Raw genomic sequence first — 17,528 nt, forward strand, 5'->3', positions numbered from 1 at the left:
AGATTTTAATCTTTTTGGACCTGAGGGATTATTGCACAAAAAGATCGAGCGCTTGTCTTGTTCGGCTCGTTAAAGCAATCGAAAATTCATCCCTTCTGTATTGTTTTATACTTTTTCGGACTTAAGGGATTAGATGACGAAAAAGGAATCATGGAGTTAACTTTATGTACCTTTTCAGACTCTCTAAAAATGAAAAGGACCGAGTTATCCTTGTCGTTAGACTCGTTAAAATGATTAAATAGCGACAAACTTGTCTTTAGACGAGAACGAGTTTCCCTATCGCTAAGCTCGTTAAAACATAGCGATGGGCTTGCCCGAAGGGCAGGTTATAGAACAAGCATATGTTATCCTCCTCAAGCTTGACAAAAATAAAGAGGTACTGGTCAGAAATGACTGGGGAAAAATTGGGAGAACATCAAAGTTTAATGGTAGCAAGTCACTCTTGAACATGACACTTTTCCTCCGTACCACATCGGGTTGGGTTGTTTCATTCACCGGTCTCATCACCATGGTCTTCGCCAAACCATCCACATTTGGGGTAATGCTACCGATCCATCGCATCAGTGTCGTTATATGTTCAAGAGAGGTCATTCTGAAAGTGTCAACCGTGTCCCATCCACTACCATACATTATCCTTCATCCATTCATGATCGCCACCCTGAATCATATGTCACAGTTTGTTTTCACCTCCACTAAAATCATTAGCTCCGTTCCGTGTCATTGATGAGGGATTCATTAAGGCCCTCCTTTGACGGATCGCTTCTTGTCGACTTCAGCTCATTATCCAAGAAGTTGATCTAGGAACACCCCCATCAGTACTTTGAAGCTTGCATGCCTCAATGGCAAGTTTCTCACTTCCGACGACAGGTATACATCAATGACCTTCGACCAGAAGATTTTGCGTGGCGTTCGACGCCAAGTCCTTTATTCACGCCACGTGAATTGTACTGCAGTACCTTGAGGGTCATTATCATTATCGGTGATTCCTCTCGCACTTGTTAACGGTTTTTATTATTGGCCGGTAATCAAGTGATGTCTTTCCATGTTCGACTTCAGTGCAATTCTCACATGGATCGACTTGTACTTAGAGTGAAGATCGAACAAGTTTGAAGACCCCGGATCTAGTTTCATCCATCCGGGCTGCGATATATATTCAGGAAATATAAAAGCATTTGTCATGTACATCTTTGCAGCAGATGATCATCCTATTCAAAGGATGATAATTTCAGCAGATAATTATCAGTCTACCATCAGACGATCGTCTGTTCTATGTACCAAAATGTATTTATAAAGCTGGGCATGGGAATGCCCGCCTCAGCTAGATCATGAAAACAGAATGAAAAATAATGTATTGTATTGTATTGTATTACAGGGCGCCTCCTCAGCACTGGAATGAACTTCGGACCCTCTAGATAAAGCATTTCACCCGATAAACGGCCTCATACTTTAGGGGGCAACTGTTATAGACATTTTTGTGCCTCGCAGCATGGAGCATGAAATGTCAATAATTACAGGGATCCTCAGTCCCTAAACATGTTGTTCTTACCCCTAGAAGAACAAGGTCAGCAAACCACAGCACTTCCCATCAGTTCTCCACCTGAAAACACTCAAAAACAGGCCATTTTTGGATCATGTCAGCTGCTCCACTGAGCATCTGTGCTGGAATGCAACTGCTCCTCCTTGTACCTGCGCTGAAAGTCAAATCTAATGAAGGCTACCTGCGCTGGGCGAGATTGGCCAAGTGGCACAGTCATTCTGCAAGGTGTCAATTGCCCAGGAAGCTTCCAAACTGACACTTGGTTCAAGAGATTCGCCCTGTGATGAGTAAGAGGTACTTGATCTCCATGTGTAAGCAAGGATCTCCAAGTGGACTCAAGAACTGAAGATTAACTGAAGAGGGAGAGGACACAAGGCAGCTTTATGTCAGTCTCAAGCTGACTCATCCTCTCTTCTTCTATCCTATATATAGAGCTCTTCTATGAGGTCTAAGGGGGCTGGAATTTTGTGCAAAGTAATGATATGCTGTTGGTTTCATTCTTGAGTTATTGGGTGATTGTTTGAGAGAGGTGAAGAAGAGCAATTATTTCTGCTGGGAGGTGTTGCTGGGTTGGAGCCTGCAATGGTTGTAATACTCTCAGAACCTTTATTTCTTCATTAATAAAAGCTATTGAGGTTCTTCTATGTGCTTTTGTTCAATTATATATTGTGATGATTGCATGTTTGGTTTACACTAATCCATGAACCAGTTATGATTGCATGCCTCTTGTAGTTTCCTTCTTTGTCATTGTGCAGGATCTCATTGTAGCTGGGCCAGCAGAAGGACAAAGAGCTAGGAGCAAGCGGCCAAAGAGGAGAGTTTGGATTCGACATTAAGCGCAAGGCAACGGTTAGTGCTCTCTCCATCCTCTTTTGCTTTCATAAAGAAGTAAACCTTCAGTAGTTTGTTTTACAGTTGTTGCTAAGGAACTGTCACCCTTAGAGTGGGTTAGGGTCATCCGAGTCGGATACTTTTCCCTACAACAGGGAGGAGGTCGATCGCGAGTTTAAGCGACGAAATTTCGCACTGGATTGGCAAGACTGCTTCCAGGCCATACACCAATTGAAAAGGTGTGAACCCGGTTGCGTTCTTTACCGAGGTCCGGTAAGCCCACAAAGCTGAGTACAGGATTAGGTGCCATCTTCTTTTATGAACCCCGATCATCCTTTGCAACATACGCTTCAGGACCTTGTTGATTGCCTCAACTTGTCCGTTGGCTTGCGGATAATATGGGGTAGAGCTGTCGTGAGATAGCCCTAGCTTGGCAGCTAATTCAACCATCATGTGGTTGCGAAAATGCGATCCATGATCTGTAACTATAGCTTGTGGTACGCCGAACCTGGTGACTACATGATTGAAAAAGAAAAGGGTAGCTGTTTCACCAGTGTTATCTAATGTAGGCATCGCCTCAGCCCATTTGGTAAAATAGTCAACAGCGACTATTATATACCCATGCCCCTCGGTCGAGGTGGGGTTACATTGCATGAAATCGATGCCCCACTTGGCGAAGGGCCCAACAACAACTATCGGCTGTAAAGGTGTGGGTGGTCGTCTGGTTTTGCTATCAAAGATTTGACAAGCATGGCAACTTCTGACTGCTATTATGCAATCTTTGAACATGGTTGGCCAGAAGTATCCTGCTCGTAAGATTCTTTGTGCTGTTGCATATCCAGACTGATGCCCCCCACACGCGTCTGAATGACAATCATTCAGGGCTTTTTCGGCCTCCTCATGGGTAAGGCACCTCCTCAGAACTGTATCGACACCACGATGGTAAAGTGTATCACCGACGATCATGTAGTCTTTTGCTTGGTATCTTATACGTTTTTGTTCTGAGTGAGAGGTATTAGACCTAAACTTTTGAGTTTGGAGATAAACTATGATATCTCCATACCACTCATCGCTTGCAGATATGAGAAACAAACTTTCGTCCACGATTGACTCTTCCGATGTTTCATCATTGGACGATGACGGGAGATCGCATAATAATTCTGCGAAAACTAGAGCTTTCTTTGACTTGGATTTTACAAATTCCAGATCAAACTCTTGAAGGATCGCTATCCATTTTGAATATTTGCCCCCAAGCAACTGTCGCGACAGTATATAAGTCATGGGGTTGCAATCTGACAAGATGGTAGTTTTCCGAAAGAGGACATAATGTCGAAACCTTTGAATCGCTTGAACAGCTGCAAGCGCTAGTTTTTCCACATAAGAATATTTACTTTCTGTATCGTTTAAGTTTTTACTTAAATAATAGATAGGATGTTCAATTCCATTGACTTCTTGAACTAAAACCATCGCAATGGTCGTATCCGCTGCAGCCAGATACAGGTTAAAATCTCTTTGATAGTCTGGGGCGTACATTAATGATGCTTTTACTAGACATTCTTTCAGAGCATCAAAGGAAGCTTGCGCCACCTGGTCCCAGACAAAAGGTACATCCTTTTTCAAAAGACGAGTATAACCTTTAGCAAGTTCTGCATAATTTGGAATGAACCTCCTCAGAAAGTTTGCTTTCCCTTGGAGTTTCTGAATCTGAAGCAAATTTGAAGGTGGAGGCAAATTAATGATTGCCTGAACCTTACAGGGGTCGAGACGAATTCCATCTTTAGAGACTACAAAGCCAAGCAAATGACCAGAACTGACGCAAAACACACATTTGTGCGGATTGAGTCTTATCTTGTAGTGTCGACAACGTAGAAATATCGCTCTTAAATGCTGCGGATGATCAGTCCGCTTTCGCGAGTGAGCCGGAAGATCGTTGAGATAAGGTTGAACAATGTTCTTGATGTCATGGAAGGCATAATTCATCTCCCTCTGAAACGTCGCCCCTGCGTTCTTTAAACCAAAGGGTAATTTTTGATAAGCGAATGTGCCCCACGGACAAATAAATGCAGTCTTTGACTGGTCCTGTGGGCGGATATTTATCTGATTATACCCGGAGAATCCATCCATAAATGAAAAGATTTCACATCCGGCGCATTCATCAATTATCTGGTCGATGAAGGGTGTAGGGTAGTTTTCCTTTGGACAAGCATGGTTTACATCCCTATAATCGACGCACACTCTAATCGTCCCTTGTTTCTTCATAACAGGGACAATATTCGATACCCAATCGGTTAGAGGAACCGGGTAGATGAATCCAGCATGGAGGAGTTTTTCAACTTCCGCCTTAATGGCAGCGGCTTTCTTTGGGTGCACCTGCTGAAGCCGTTGTCTTACTGGTTTGACATCAGGATACATTTTAATTTCATGTTCAACTATACTCGAGTCGATGCCTGGAATTTCATCATAGGACCAAGCAAAGACATCTCTAAATTCGCGAAAAAGAGCGTTATATATTTCCAGTTCTGAAGGGGAACAACCTTTGCCGAGATAAATATCCTCTACAACATCCGCTTTGGTCGAGATATTTATGGCTATAGTCTCTTCAATATTGGATAGGTTTCGCTCGGAATCCACCGTATTTACAGTATTTGTTAGGAATTCAAATACTGAAGGGTGATAAAGGTCACTTTGAGTATCTTCTTCATATTCCGGAAGAAGGGAACGATGGTGGTGATCATTCCATGGTGCCCCTTCAATCATCATTGATTGTAAGATTCCTTCGTCTGTCCCATGTACTTTCGACCAAGGATCTAGTGGGGTTCCATACTCTCTAGACCTATCTACCCAAACGCTTGACGAGCGTTGATTGGGGCTCGCCTCCCATGCCTGAAACATTGATTGCTACAATATTTCTAAAGGGCTTGGGGGCAAAACCATTGCATGATCCATGTTGACCTTCGTGGAAGATATCATGTTGCAGTTTGCTACAAACGGTACATTTCCTATATAAATAGGAGGTGGTAACGCGAAAGTTCCCATCAATGTGGGATCTTTCAATAATCCTACTCCGATATCTTGAATTGAATGGTTACTCTCATGAATCATGGGAATGCTTCCCGTAACTTGCGAACCATTAGGGAGGAAGTTTTGTTGGTCGAAGATCGTAATCCCTCCTTCAAACGGGAATGCAATCTTCCTAAAATAATTCGACACGACAGCTGCCATGGCATAAATCCATGGTCTTCCCAGTAGGATGTTATAATCAAGATTTCCATCAATGACTTCAACATCAATCTCTACCGTTTTTCCTCCAAGTTCAACTTTCAAGTTATTAAGGATACCGTAAGGGGTATAAGTCCTTCCGTCGAAAGCCTTTAATGTCGTCGATGATCGAGACAAGGTTGGAGATCCTAAAGTTTTCCAGCAGCTCATCGACATGATACATGTCGATGCCCCCTCATCAATTATCATTCTGTGAATAGTTTTGTTGAGGGCTTTCACTTGAATAAGGAAAGCTAATTGAGCCGGTAATTGAGGATCATATCCCTTGTGATCAAAGGATACCAGATTTGAATCCTTAGGATCTACTCCACCAATTGCTGATAACAATGCCTGCCTTTGGGTTGGACAATTTTGTAGCACTTCAAGGGTCGACATAGCGGATGGCGATTGAGCCAAATCTTCCACTATATTATAATGCTGCGCCGCTCTGGCGCGAGGATTAAATGTCGACTTATGTACTACACTCTTTGGCGGTTTTATTGTTAATTCAGGGATGGTGGGTGTTATAACTTCTGTCGAAGTTGTTGTCGAACTACTTGGTTGATCTTTACCTTTTTCGTTCGACACCTGAGGGTTCCCATAATCTTTGTTCCTTGTCGAAATCAAAGCATCATTCTGCTGTTTCGAAACCGACAACATAAGAACTTGTGACGGGGAAGCATTTCCACTATCAACCATATTTTGACCTGGGTTGGGAAATGGATCAGTTAACACAGCTGATGTTTGGGAACTTTTAAAGAACCTCTTTAACTCAGCTTTGAACGAGCAATTCTTTGTGTTATGATCCTTATCATCACATATTAGACATGGATAATTTTGTTTCCCTTTGCCAGGAGGGTTTGAAGAATTTTTTCCAGGGGATGACTCACCCTGTTTCTTCTTCTTCCCTTTGTTTTATTTCTTCTTGCTTCCTGGTTGATTGGTTTCTTTGCCCTTATCTTCTGATACGGCATTTACTTCCGAAGCAAGAATTTCTTCTTTTGCATTTTGATCCGAATTCTTACGGGCTTTCTTTGCGGAAGCCTTTATCGATTTCGTGTTTGCGGTGCCAATCACGCCATCACCGGCATGAGGGTCACTATTTGATTTAGGAGGGGGAGGAATTAAAAATTCCGGTCTAGGGGCGTCAGGTATTTTGTCATAGAGTGTGCCGGACTGGGTATACACCAAGTCCAAATATTGTGCACGAGCAATCACTTGCTCCTCTGTTACGACCCCCCCCCTTGGCCACATCTTTCGTAATAGCCAGAAGTAACGACTTTATAAACCATTCAGCTAATAGCTGATCGGGAACATATGTTTTCACCATCCTACGACGACGACGCCACTCATGTATATGATCAGATATATGGGTAGCAGTTGTCTGTTTGAAGTTGGTTAATATTTCTGTTCCCGTTTCATACCTTATCGGTAATTGAAAATGGGTTAGGAAAGTCGTGGCTAGGGAACTAAAGTTGTCGAAAGAGGCTCTTGGCAATTCAATATACCATTTAGCCGCTGGACTTGTCAATGTCCTCTGAAAAAGGCGAAGTCTTATCGAATCATCGTTAAGGGTGTTCGACGAACACCACAGATGAAAGGTCATCACGTGATTCGACGGGTCTTCACCTGGATTTCCATTGAATTTAGGAATGTCAGAAGGAAGTTTATGAGGAATCGCTGGCCACCAAGGGGCATAAGCAATCGGATCGTTCGTTAACCGATGTAAATCAGGTAACTCTAAAGTTGCCACGAATGGTAACTGTTGATTCAGGTTAGGCGAAGCGTAACCAGGGTACGATGGAATCGCTTGAGCAGTGGGTCTTTGCATACTAGCATAATGTAATTGATGTTGGTATGATTGATACGGTTGGTGGACTTGACCACTGTAAAGTGGTTGGTTTTGACCGTTTTGGATGTACGGTTGTCCACTATTCGCAAAGATCTGCTGCTCAGAACCTTGGTATACTTGCTGGAACTGCGGTTGTTGGTATTGTACAAGCCATGTTTGCGACGCCATGTTTTGTTGTGCCATGCTAAACATTGGACCAAGGTGTGGGGTAATTGTACCCGTTTGTACTTGTGTCGACCCACCAGTTGGCGATTGTGGTTGCGACCCATGGTCAAGCGACTGTTGCATTACAACCTGAGGTTGACATGTAACAGGTATCGCTTGAACTTGCGACACGATTACGATAGCCGGTGTGGTTGGGATGTTCGTCACGGGTACACACTGTTACATAGAATATACAATCCTTGGTTGTTGAGGTAGCATGGGTACCCAACTACTTGATGCAATTCCAGTATTACCTGAACATTGTTGTGAACTCACGTATGGATACCCTCCCGGAGCGGGTAGTGAAAGGGCATATTGCCCCCCATACGGTAGCAATCCGGAATTAAAAGGGATTGATGGCCCAGATTGTCCTCCATGAGGATCAATCTGTTGAGTCTCAACATAAGAGTTGCCGGGTATTACTCCGGATGAACAAACTGGAACAGACCATACTGTCGACATAGTCCCTTGGTGGACTCCTTCTAGCTGTTGAGAGCTAGTTGGGACAGCTGGTATGCCGGCAAACATTGTTGGAGTGACGGCAGGAACTTCTGCTGTCACTGTGTCATTTGACACAGTCCTAGATGATGACGGTTGTTCAGACATTTTAAGTCTATCCAATAGATTGCCTAGCGATTCTACAGGAACTTCCACTTGTGGTGGATTAACTTCTGATGAAGGAAATAGAGTGACCCCGACTCCAAAATGAGTTGGAGTACTTGCTTGCGGATCCTCTGCAATTTCCTCTATCGCAATCAAACCTGGTGGAAGAGGAAGACCGTCAGGTCCGTAAAATATTTCTGGTGCCGAAGAAGTGGTTACTTTGACAGCGACAGTTGTTTGAGGAGCAAAACTCTCTGGACCGGTTATAGATGGACCTGGTTCAGTTACACAAGTATTTGCCCCCAGACCAGGATCAATATTACTGTCCTTCTGTAGCTGTTGAACTTCTTCTATAGAGGCAGGGTTTCCAGAAATGTTAGGAGTAACCGGAACCTCGGATGTAGTAGGAACACTTGTTCTAACTTTCAAAGGAGATTTTGACCCGGTTAAACGAGTTCGCTTTGCCCGTACTGTTTTCGATTCCGGGGACAAAGACGGTTGACACGCAAGCCTCCATGAACGACGGATTTTCAATTGACTTCCTTCCACGATTGCGGATTACTCGATCAACCAAAATGTTAAAAGGGGAAATTTGTGTTTCCGAATTGAATGAATTTTATTAGACGCTTTTAGACACAACTTGCTTTTTCACTTTTTAAGAGTCGAGAAAAAGCTAAAGATGACTCTAGTCTCCTTCGATGTATTAACGAGCCCGAAGTGACAAATTCTCGGTTGGAATTTTTCATTTATAGAGTTTGAAAAAGGCCAAAAGAAACTGCTCTGGAGATCTAGGCAGAGGGTGTGCCAAACCTTTCGCAAAACAACAGAATACGTTTTACGGTACGAGTGGTCGATCTTCGTGAATGCTGTGTTCACTGCATTGCGATCAGTAGGGCGGCCGACACGGTTTCCTATGGATAAAGGCTTTGATCCTATAGGGGTCTCCCAATATATACGCAACGGTACGTGGGAGCACAAGTCCGTATTAGTGCCACCGACTCTCAGGAGGAATCACCCACCTTCGTCGAGATCGACAGTCACTATGTTTAACGACGTCGGAACACGTCTCTAGCTTAGACCTCTAGATGTTTGCGTTATGTTTCAAAGCGTTGTTAGGTTCATTCAATATATTTTAAGTTGATCTTTTTAAAGTTTGCCTTTCAAGGTTCACCACGAGATGTATTGATACAAATTCCTAAATGCAGTCTAAGATGAGAAGCAAGCTTTTCCAATCTTTTCGACTTATGAAAATCTTAACTACTGAGGGAAAAGAGAGATAAAATCCTTTTCACACAGATCAAAGAGCACTCGCTAATGCACTTTTCCCTAAATCAACATACAAACTTAATGCAAAATGCAAAAATGCAAGTATTTCTTTTCACTTCCTTAATGTTTGATGAAATACAGAAAGAAAGTTGTTGTATAATTTCGAATTCAATTTCAAGCGAAAGTAAACAAGTTTGTCCAAAACTCGAAAGAGACGCCTTAAGATTTACTTGTTTCGACACTTAGAAATATATAAATTCAAACCATATAACGAAAGCGACAAACTCAATCAGCTATGAACAACAAATAAACTAACTCTTAAGATCAGAACGACACTTAATCACAGGTCTAGATCTAAGAGGTCAATGCATGACTGTTCACTTTCGTTATGGGAAACTGTAAATGACACAAGAAATACAAAAGAACAAATACAGTTTCTTTATACAACTGAGGCGGAATAATGACAAAGGAAGATGGTTTCATATAGGCCTACTGACTGGCAGCAAACAGCAAAAGAAACAGTGAAAACAAATCAAGACACAGCAGGAAACCACAGCAACTCAAGCCAAGACTGGTCCAGCGCAGGTGTAACACTGCCTGTTTGACCTTCAGCGCAGGTAGCCCCTTCGGGAACTGCGCTGAAATGCAGACTGCCTCTATCCCACTCTGAAGGTGATAGTACTCCAGCAACAACAGAATGCAAAGCTATTCAAAGTTTCTTCTTTATGAGATGAGAGAGGGAAGAAAAGGATGATCTACTAACCGTTATCTTGCGCTAATAGTCGATCCAGTCTTCACTCCTTGCCACTTACTCCTAGCTCCTTGTCCTTTCACCGGGCCAGCTACACACAGATCCTGAAAAAGCACAAGAAAAGGAAACTACAAGAAGCATACATCCATAATCGATTATAGGATTAGCATAAATCAAATATACAAGCATCTATTCATCATAAAGGCACATGCATATAGAAGAACCTTAAATACTTTATTGATAATAGAAGTAAAGTTCTGAGAGAGTTACAACCACAATGGGCCCAATCCAGCAACACCTCCCAGCTGAAAGAAATCTCCTCTTCACCTCCTTCAAGCAAGCACCCAATAGCTCTAATCACAAACCAACAACACTTCCTTACTTGCACAAAATTCCAGCCTCCTTAGACCTCATGAGAGAGCTCTATATATAGGTTTTTGGAGAAAGGATGAGTCATCTTGAGACTGGCCTGAAGCTGACTTGTGTCCTCTCCCACTTTAGTTAATCTTCAGTTCTTGAGTCCACTTGGAGAATCTTGCTTCCACTTGGAGATCAAGACCCTCTTACTCATCACTAGGCGAATTCCTTGACCCAAGTGTCAGTTTGGAAGCTTCCTGGGCAGTTGACACCTTGCAGAATGACTGTGCCACTTGGCCAATCTCACCCAGCGCAGGTAGCCTTCATTAGTTTTGACCTTCAGCGCAGGTACAAGGAAGAGCATTTGACATTCAACGCAGATGCTCAGTGGAGTAGCTGACATGATCCAGAAATAGCCTGTTTTTGAGTGTTTTTAGGTGGAGAACTGATTTTTAGTGCTGTGGTTTGCAGACCTTGTTCCTCTAAGGGTAAGAACAACATGTTTAGGGACTTTGGATCCCTCAGATTATTGAAATTTCATGCTCCATGCTGATAGGCACAAAAATGTCTATAACAATTTGGAATTGGAATTAATGCAAGAGACGTTGTATCTCACTGTGAACATCATTGATAGATACCTTTCTATTCAGAGTATTGCAAGGAAGAATTTTCCATTACTTACTATCGCTGCAATGTTTATAGCTAGCAGATATGAAGAAGTCTGTCCTCCACAGGTAGGATGACTTGCTGACATCTGTAAGAAAGGATGTGTATATATCTAATTAAAAGAAAACTTTGTTGGCTGTATAAAAGTACATACACCAGAAATATCTACTCCTACAGAAGATTACGCTTTATGCTGGAATCAACACAAAAATTATATTATAATAGGTAACACAATATTGATAAGAGCTAGTTTATACTTGGCTATAGGTCAATGACTTCATCCGCATCTTCCCAAATGAATGCACGTCAGAACAGATAGTGGCCATGGTAATTAGCTCTAACTGATAATTCTTTGTCATTGATTGCAACTTAGTCTCCAAACATTTAGATTGACTGATCAATTGATAATAACTCTTCGCAGGAGTTTAAAGCAATTGAACTTCAAGCTTACAGTTCCAACTCGGCCATATGTATTCCTCCTTAGGTTTCTAAAGGCAGTTGATTCCAACAAAGTGGTAAAGTTTTGAAGGACACCACTTTTTATATTGTTGAAAGCAGCCTGTGTGGCATTGATCAAATCTACTTTCGAAAATGCCTCATAAAATATAGCATTCATGTTTTAAATTACTTTTCTTTATTGTATTCCTAATAATACCCTGCTGTACTGACAAGTCGTACTATCTATTATTCAGATGGAAAATCTAGCATTCTTCTTGGTTGAACTGTGTTTGCTTCAGTACATAATGAGCAAGTACAATCCATAAAATTTGTGTTAAGGGCTTTGAACACTTATCCGCTATGGAAGGCTTGTTTGTTGATGTGGTTTTTGAAATATTCAATGTATTTTTTAAGTTGTTTGTGCAAGCGTTTTCCATAACAGTAGTGAAGGCTTATCTGGATCTCAAAATATTGTGCATAGGTGATGCTTTTCCCTCCTCTAGTTAGTTCATTCTTGTTTATTGTGTGTTTTTACAAACATTTTGCAGTATGGTCCACTTTTTATCGTTTTTGATAATATATCTCATGTATTTGATACTTGTAGACCTTTAATCCATAAAAAACAGCCCAAAAATCTCAGAAATAGACACCTATAAATATAAACTAGTCATCAAATTTCAAGGAATATTTTTTCATGGGGCTGAAATCCTATTAAAATTTGGAACAAAATGCATATTTTCATATTTATGAGATGTATACTTTGTTTACTGAACTAGATTTGTATGTGTTCATATTGAAATCTTGTTACTATGTTTTAAATTGTGAGAAGCTTGATGGCTAAATGTTGTTTTCTTTATGATCCTTAGTTACCATTTGTGAAGTGTTTTAAGTAACTGGTTACGGCTGATGTTATGTTGGATCCTTTATCGAAGGTTCTTAATGTAGGTTCTGATTATAGCCGGTGTGATAACTTGCCAGGTACCGAAGGGACTGTCACATGCTTTGCATCATACTTGGTGTGCACCTCAATTTTCAATTCCATTATGGCATTAGCTGGGAATATCAATGTAAGACTTAAATTCTAAATACTGGACAGCCAGACATTATGTTTATTTTATCAGCATTTTGTATCTTAAAATGTAGTTTGTCATCATTGTTTTATATATCTTATGATATTAGTTTTCATTATTTTGTTTTATATTTTGCAGTACTATGATGTTCGGAAGGAGTGCAATGGTGGCCTGTGCTATGATTTTTCAAATATGGAGAATTACTTAAACCAGGGTTCCGTTAGGGATGCCCTGGGGGTTGGCAGCCGAAAATTTGTCTCCTGTAGCCCCTTGGTTTATGAAGCTATGCTTACTGACTGGATGCGGAATATGGAAGTTGGCATTCCAACACTCTTGGAGGATGGTGTTAAGTTGCTAGTTTATGCAGGAGAATATGATCTCATTTGCAATTGGTTAGGTAATGATACTGTATACATATAACATATTGTTTTTGTTTTGGAGAATGACTTTATGATTTAGGTGTTAAGTTTGTTATTAACTTATTTGCAGTTGTGTTTTTCAGGCTTGTCACTCTAATCTTCAAAATTGAAAAGTTAATTGTTCAAATTTTGTGTCTCTCAGGCAATTCAAGATGGGTGAATTCCATGGATTGGTCTGGAAGTGAGAATTTCAAGAAGGCACCTACAAAATCCTTCCTTGTAGACGATAAGGAAGCAGGTTTAATAACCAGTTATGGACCACTCAGTTTTCTCAAGGTAAAAGGCACTCGATGATCATCTTTGATTTCGTTGTACAAGTAGATAATTTCTTCCTTACGAAATCTTCTATTTTGTTGAACCAGGTTCATGATGCAAGTCATATGGTCCCAATGGATCAGCCAAAAGCAGCCTTGGAGATGTTAAAACGCTGGACACAAGGAAGTATTACTGACGACAATTCTCAAATTTTAAAGACAGTGACGGAGATGCCAGAGAAGAATTTCGAGAGTTAGTTATCTGCTTAACTAGGAGAATTGCTCTCTTCACCTAGATTAATGTAAATATTTCTAGATTTGCAATAGTGTGCATTCCCAAAGATGTGTATTTTTTGATTTGGCAAAATAATTATGCATTGGGACCATCAGTCTTGCTAACTTGTGTCAAATATTTTGATGGCCACTTTTTAACTGTATAGAAATAGTGCTTCTTATTGCTTACCAAGCCTTGTGGAATTATGATTATACATGGTGTTAAAGTTATATTCAAGAACATGAATAGTATGTCCTGTGTTCTTATTCCAGCATGTTCTGATGTCCTAATGGATGAAAGAAATTGTAAATTGGATGAAAGAAATTGTAAATTCAACAAAAATATTTGGTTAGAGTCTCGGGGAATTCAAAGCATGATGCTCTTAGCCTACATTCAATTTTATTGACAATGACATGAAAACATTTATGTTGTTTGCAATCATACAACGGATGCCAGTATTGTCTACTTATATTTGAATTGGAGGCTATGTGGTTTGGCTGTGTTTCACTTCTCGTTCATTCTATTATTTTATTGTTGAATATGCATGTTTCCTCTTTTTGCCTCTTATCCCTTTATAAGCCTCTTGGACATTAAGTGCTTGGCATGGAAAGATATGTCCATAAAGCGCATGGACTATGTACAGTCCATCAATGCTTGCTGCTATTGCTGTCTACACTGCTCGATGCACTTTGAGGAAGGATCCATGTTGGAACAAAACACTTACCCTTCATACAAGCTACTATGAAGCAGACCTGAAGTAAGCCTTAAAATTTTTAAAGCATCATGCTTTTACTGATTTTACCGTTCTAAAGAAATCCTACTCCTAGACATTTTAGATTTCTTCATCAATTACAGGCAGGCATTGTTGATTAGCTACGGCCAGAACATTGTGTCTCGATCAACTATATGTTGGAACTCAGCTACTAACACCCTGTCTGAATTGAATCTTTATCCAATACTAATGCGCATACTAAGCATCTGGAGGCATACGCACATTTTGTTAACTTTGTACATTGAGGTAATAACATTTATGTGCATTGTTCGGGGAAATGTGCGTATTTCATGGTTGCTTTTCGCCTAAATACGGGAGGAAATAAGTTGAGAGTTGTTCATAAGAAGTATTCAGATCGTTGTAGCAAGTCTATCTTTTAGCAACTCTCAGAATTTCAGAATGAGATTGCGTCACATGACATCGGCTGACATAATACATTTTAAATGGTCTTTTTTGATTGCAGAACTGATGCTGATGGGATTCATCTCGTTTTTATTGACCATTGGAGAGAAGCCCATTTCTAAGATTTGTATACCGAAAGGAATGGCTTATAGTATGCTTCCATGTCAAAAGGAATAATCAATGGCTCCTGCTATCAATCATTGTTCTGAGGTGGACACCAAACTCTATGTTGCGCATTCGAATTTCACAATGCTATTAGATGTTACTTAGATCGTGTTAGTCCATTTGATATGATTCAAGATATTTATGATAGTTTGATAATTGTTCATTCCCTCTTGATTCAAGGGTAAGTATCCTCTGGTCTCCCTCACTGGCATGAACGAGCTCCACTACTTCATCTTTACGTTGGCAACTGTCCATGCGTTATATAGTGTCCTAACAATCGCCCTAGCAAGAGCAAAGTAAGTGCCATGGGAAATAACTGATCTTCTCCCATGTCATTCATTTTAAATTTTTTCGCGGTTTGAATTTGCTTTCATATCTTCATGCGTTCGAAACATCTTTAACTCAATAGTTTGAATTATGGACATTTATTTTTTTGAAATAATTTTTTATATTGTCTCTAGAGAGACAATAGTTTGAAGTATGGACATTTATTTTTTTTAAATAATTTTTTATATTGTCTCTAGAGAGACAATAGTTTGAATTATGGACATTTATTTTTTTTAAATAATTTTTTATATTGTCTCTAGAGAGACAATAGTTTGAATTATGGACATTTATTTTTTTTAAAATAAGTTTTTATATTGTCTCTAGAGAGACAATAGTTTGAATTATGGAATTGTCACTAAAAAGACAAAAATGTAATTGTCTCTAAAGAGACACAAATGAAATTGTCTCTAGAGAGACAAATCAAATTGTATTTATAGAGACAATAATAATATGTGTTCTATATTGTCTTTATAGAGACAAATTTTTGAGACATTATATTTTGAGACACCCGCTTAGAGACAATATTTGAGTTTCTTTTTGTCTTAAGTTAAGACAATTGACTCAAATATTGTCTTAAAACCCCCCTACATGTAGTAGTGTCTGCTGTCTAACCGAGGTTTACAAAAATTGTATCGGTAACCCAGCTTACATTGTTTTTTCCGGTTCGATTGGTTTTCCCTCCACAATCGATACTTAAAAATCCTTCCACACAACCAGCAATTACTTTTAATAAAACCATATCTTGTCAACCAAATATGACGATTCATCAAAAAGACATCAAATGGTGATTGAAGCAGACACTCCATGAATCTTACAAAACGACGGCTTACATTGTTTTTTCCGGTTCGATTGGTTTTCCCTCCACAATCGATACTTAAAAATCCTTCCACACAACCAGCAATTACTTTTAATAAAACCATATCTTGTCAACCAAATATGACGATTCATCAAAAAGACATCAAATGGTGATTGAAGCAGACACTCCATGAATCTTACAAAACGACGGCTTACATTGTTTTTTCCGGTTCGATTGGTTTTCCCTCCACAATCGATACTTAAAAATCCTTCCACACAACCAGCAATTACTTTTAATAAAACCATATCTTGTCAACCAAATATGACGATTCATCAAAAAGACATCAAATGGTGATTGAAGCAGACACTCCATGAATCTTACAAAACGACGAGAAATCAAATGACGATTCTGAAAGGTAAAAACAACATAAACACTACATTCCCGGCAACTGTGAACTTAGGTTCCATAATTAGTACATACCTGGCTGAGCAGAAGTAAGAGCCAATAAACTCAAAAGCACGCCAGCTCACGCTATGCAACCTCTCCATTTTCCATAACGAAATTTGTCCATAGTCAAAACCATTTAGAAAAAGGTCCTCAGGCGATATAACAGTAGAATGAAAGGAGTAGGATTCAGACAAACAGTTGCCTGTTTCGAAGGAAATTGGAAATGTTCTTTACATATGATTTCTTGGCCTTTGCCTGTGTGTGACCTCTCTGGAATGTCCAATAACAACTTTCTTCTCGACTGTTTGCGTGACTGTCTATGTAATGTGTATGTTCAACATAATTGCAGCCCTTGTTGGCTGCAAAATTTTTTTCCTCCTACTTGCTAGTCAAGTCTTTTCCATGTACAACTTTCCATGTCCAGACTTTTGTTCTCATCCCTCTTGCAAGTTAAGGTCTAGAGTTTTGTGTTCCCCAAAATTATAGTTGCGAGTCGTCTTTTCCATTTATGATAGAAAGTGGCGGTAAAATCCAGCATGGTAGAGCTATGAGATATGGTAAACTTATATTTTTGTTTTATTGATTTTCCTTGCGCTGAATATTTCACTTATTAATAAAGTTCTAAATATTAAGATTTATTTTCTAGGGACGGACTCCGAGGGGATATATATAAATAGTATCACTTAGTGGAATGTATAGGGCTATACGGGCTCGAACCCTAGACTTTCTAGGTAGAACAGATCAAAGTTCTTATTATCAAAATAATTTCATTGTAAGTTTAATTTTACTATTTTCTCAAATATTATATTGTAATGAATTTTATAAAGTAGTCTAGAAAC

General features: G+C 39.9%; 1 protein-coding gene and 1 pseudogene across 1 annotated transcript; one reads left to right on the forward strand and one right to left on the reverse strand.

Annotated features, from left to right (window-relative positions):
* Positions 1 to 16,825, reverse strand: part of LOC149188796 (putative LRR receptor-like serine/threonine-protein kinase At5g48740) — a 93,207-nt pseudogene extending 76,382 nt beyond the window's left edge.
* On the forward strand, positions 12,016 to 13,834 carry LOC149188797 (serine carboxypeptidase-like). Its single transcript, XM_089413100.1, has 5 exons — positions 12,016 to 12,191; positions 12,696 to 12,830; positions 12,972 to 13,230; positions 13,395 to 13,528; positions 13,615 to 13,834. Exons 2-5 carry the CDS (start codon positions 12,807 to 12,809, stop codon positions 13,762 to 13,764), a joined length of 567 nt encoding a protein of 188 aa, XP_089269226.1. The 5' UTR covers positions 12,016 to 12,191; positions 12,696 to 12,806; the 3' UTR covers positions 13,765 to 13,834.
* Positions 16,826 to 17,528: the final 703 nt, after the last annotated feature.

The sequence above is a fragment of the Pinus tabuliformis genome, chromosome 3_1 (genome assembly GCF_031772625.1).
Source record: "Pinus tabuliformis cultivar Carrire ecotype Pingquan chromosome 3_1, CPIR1, whole genome shotgun sequence".
Lineage (NCBI taxonomy): Eukaryota > Viridiplantae > Streptophyta > Pinopsida > Pinales > Pinaceae > Pinus > Pinus tabuliformis.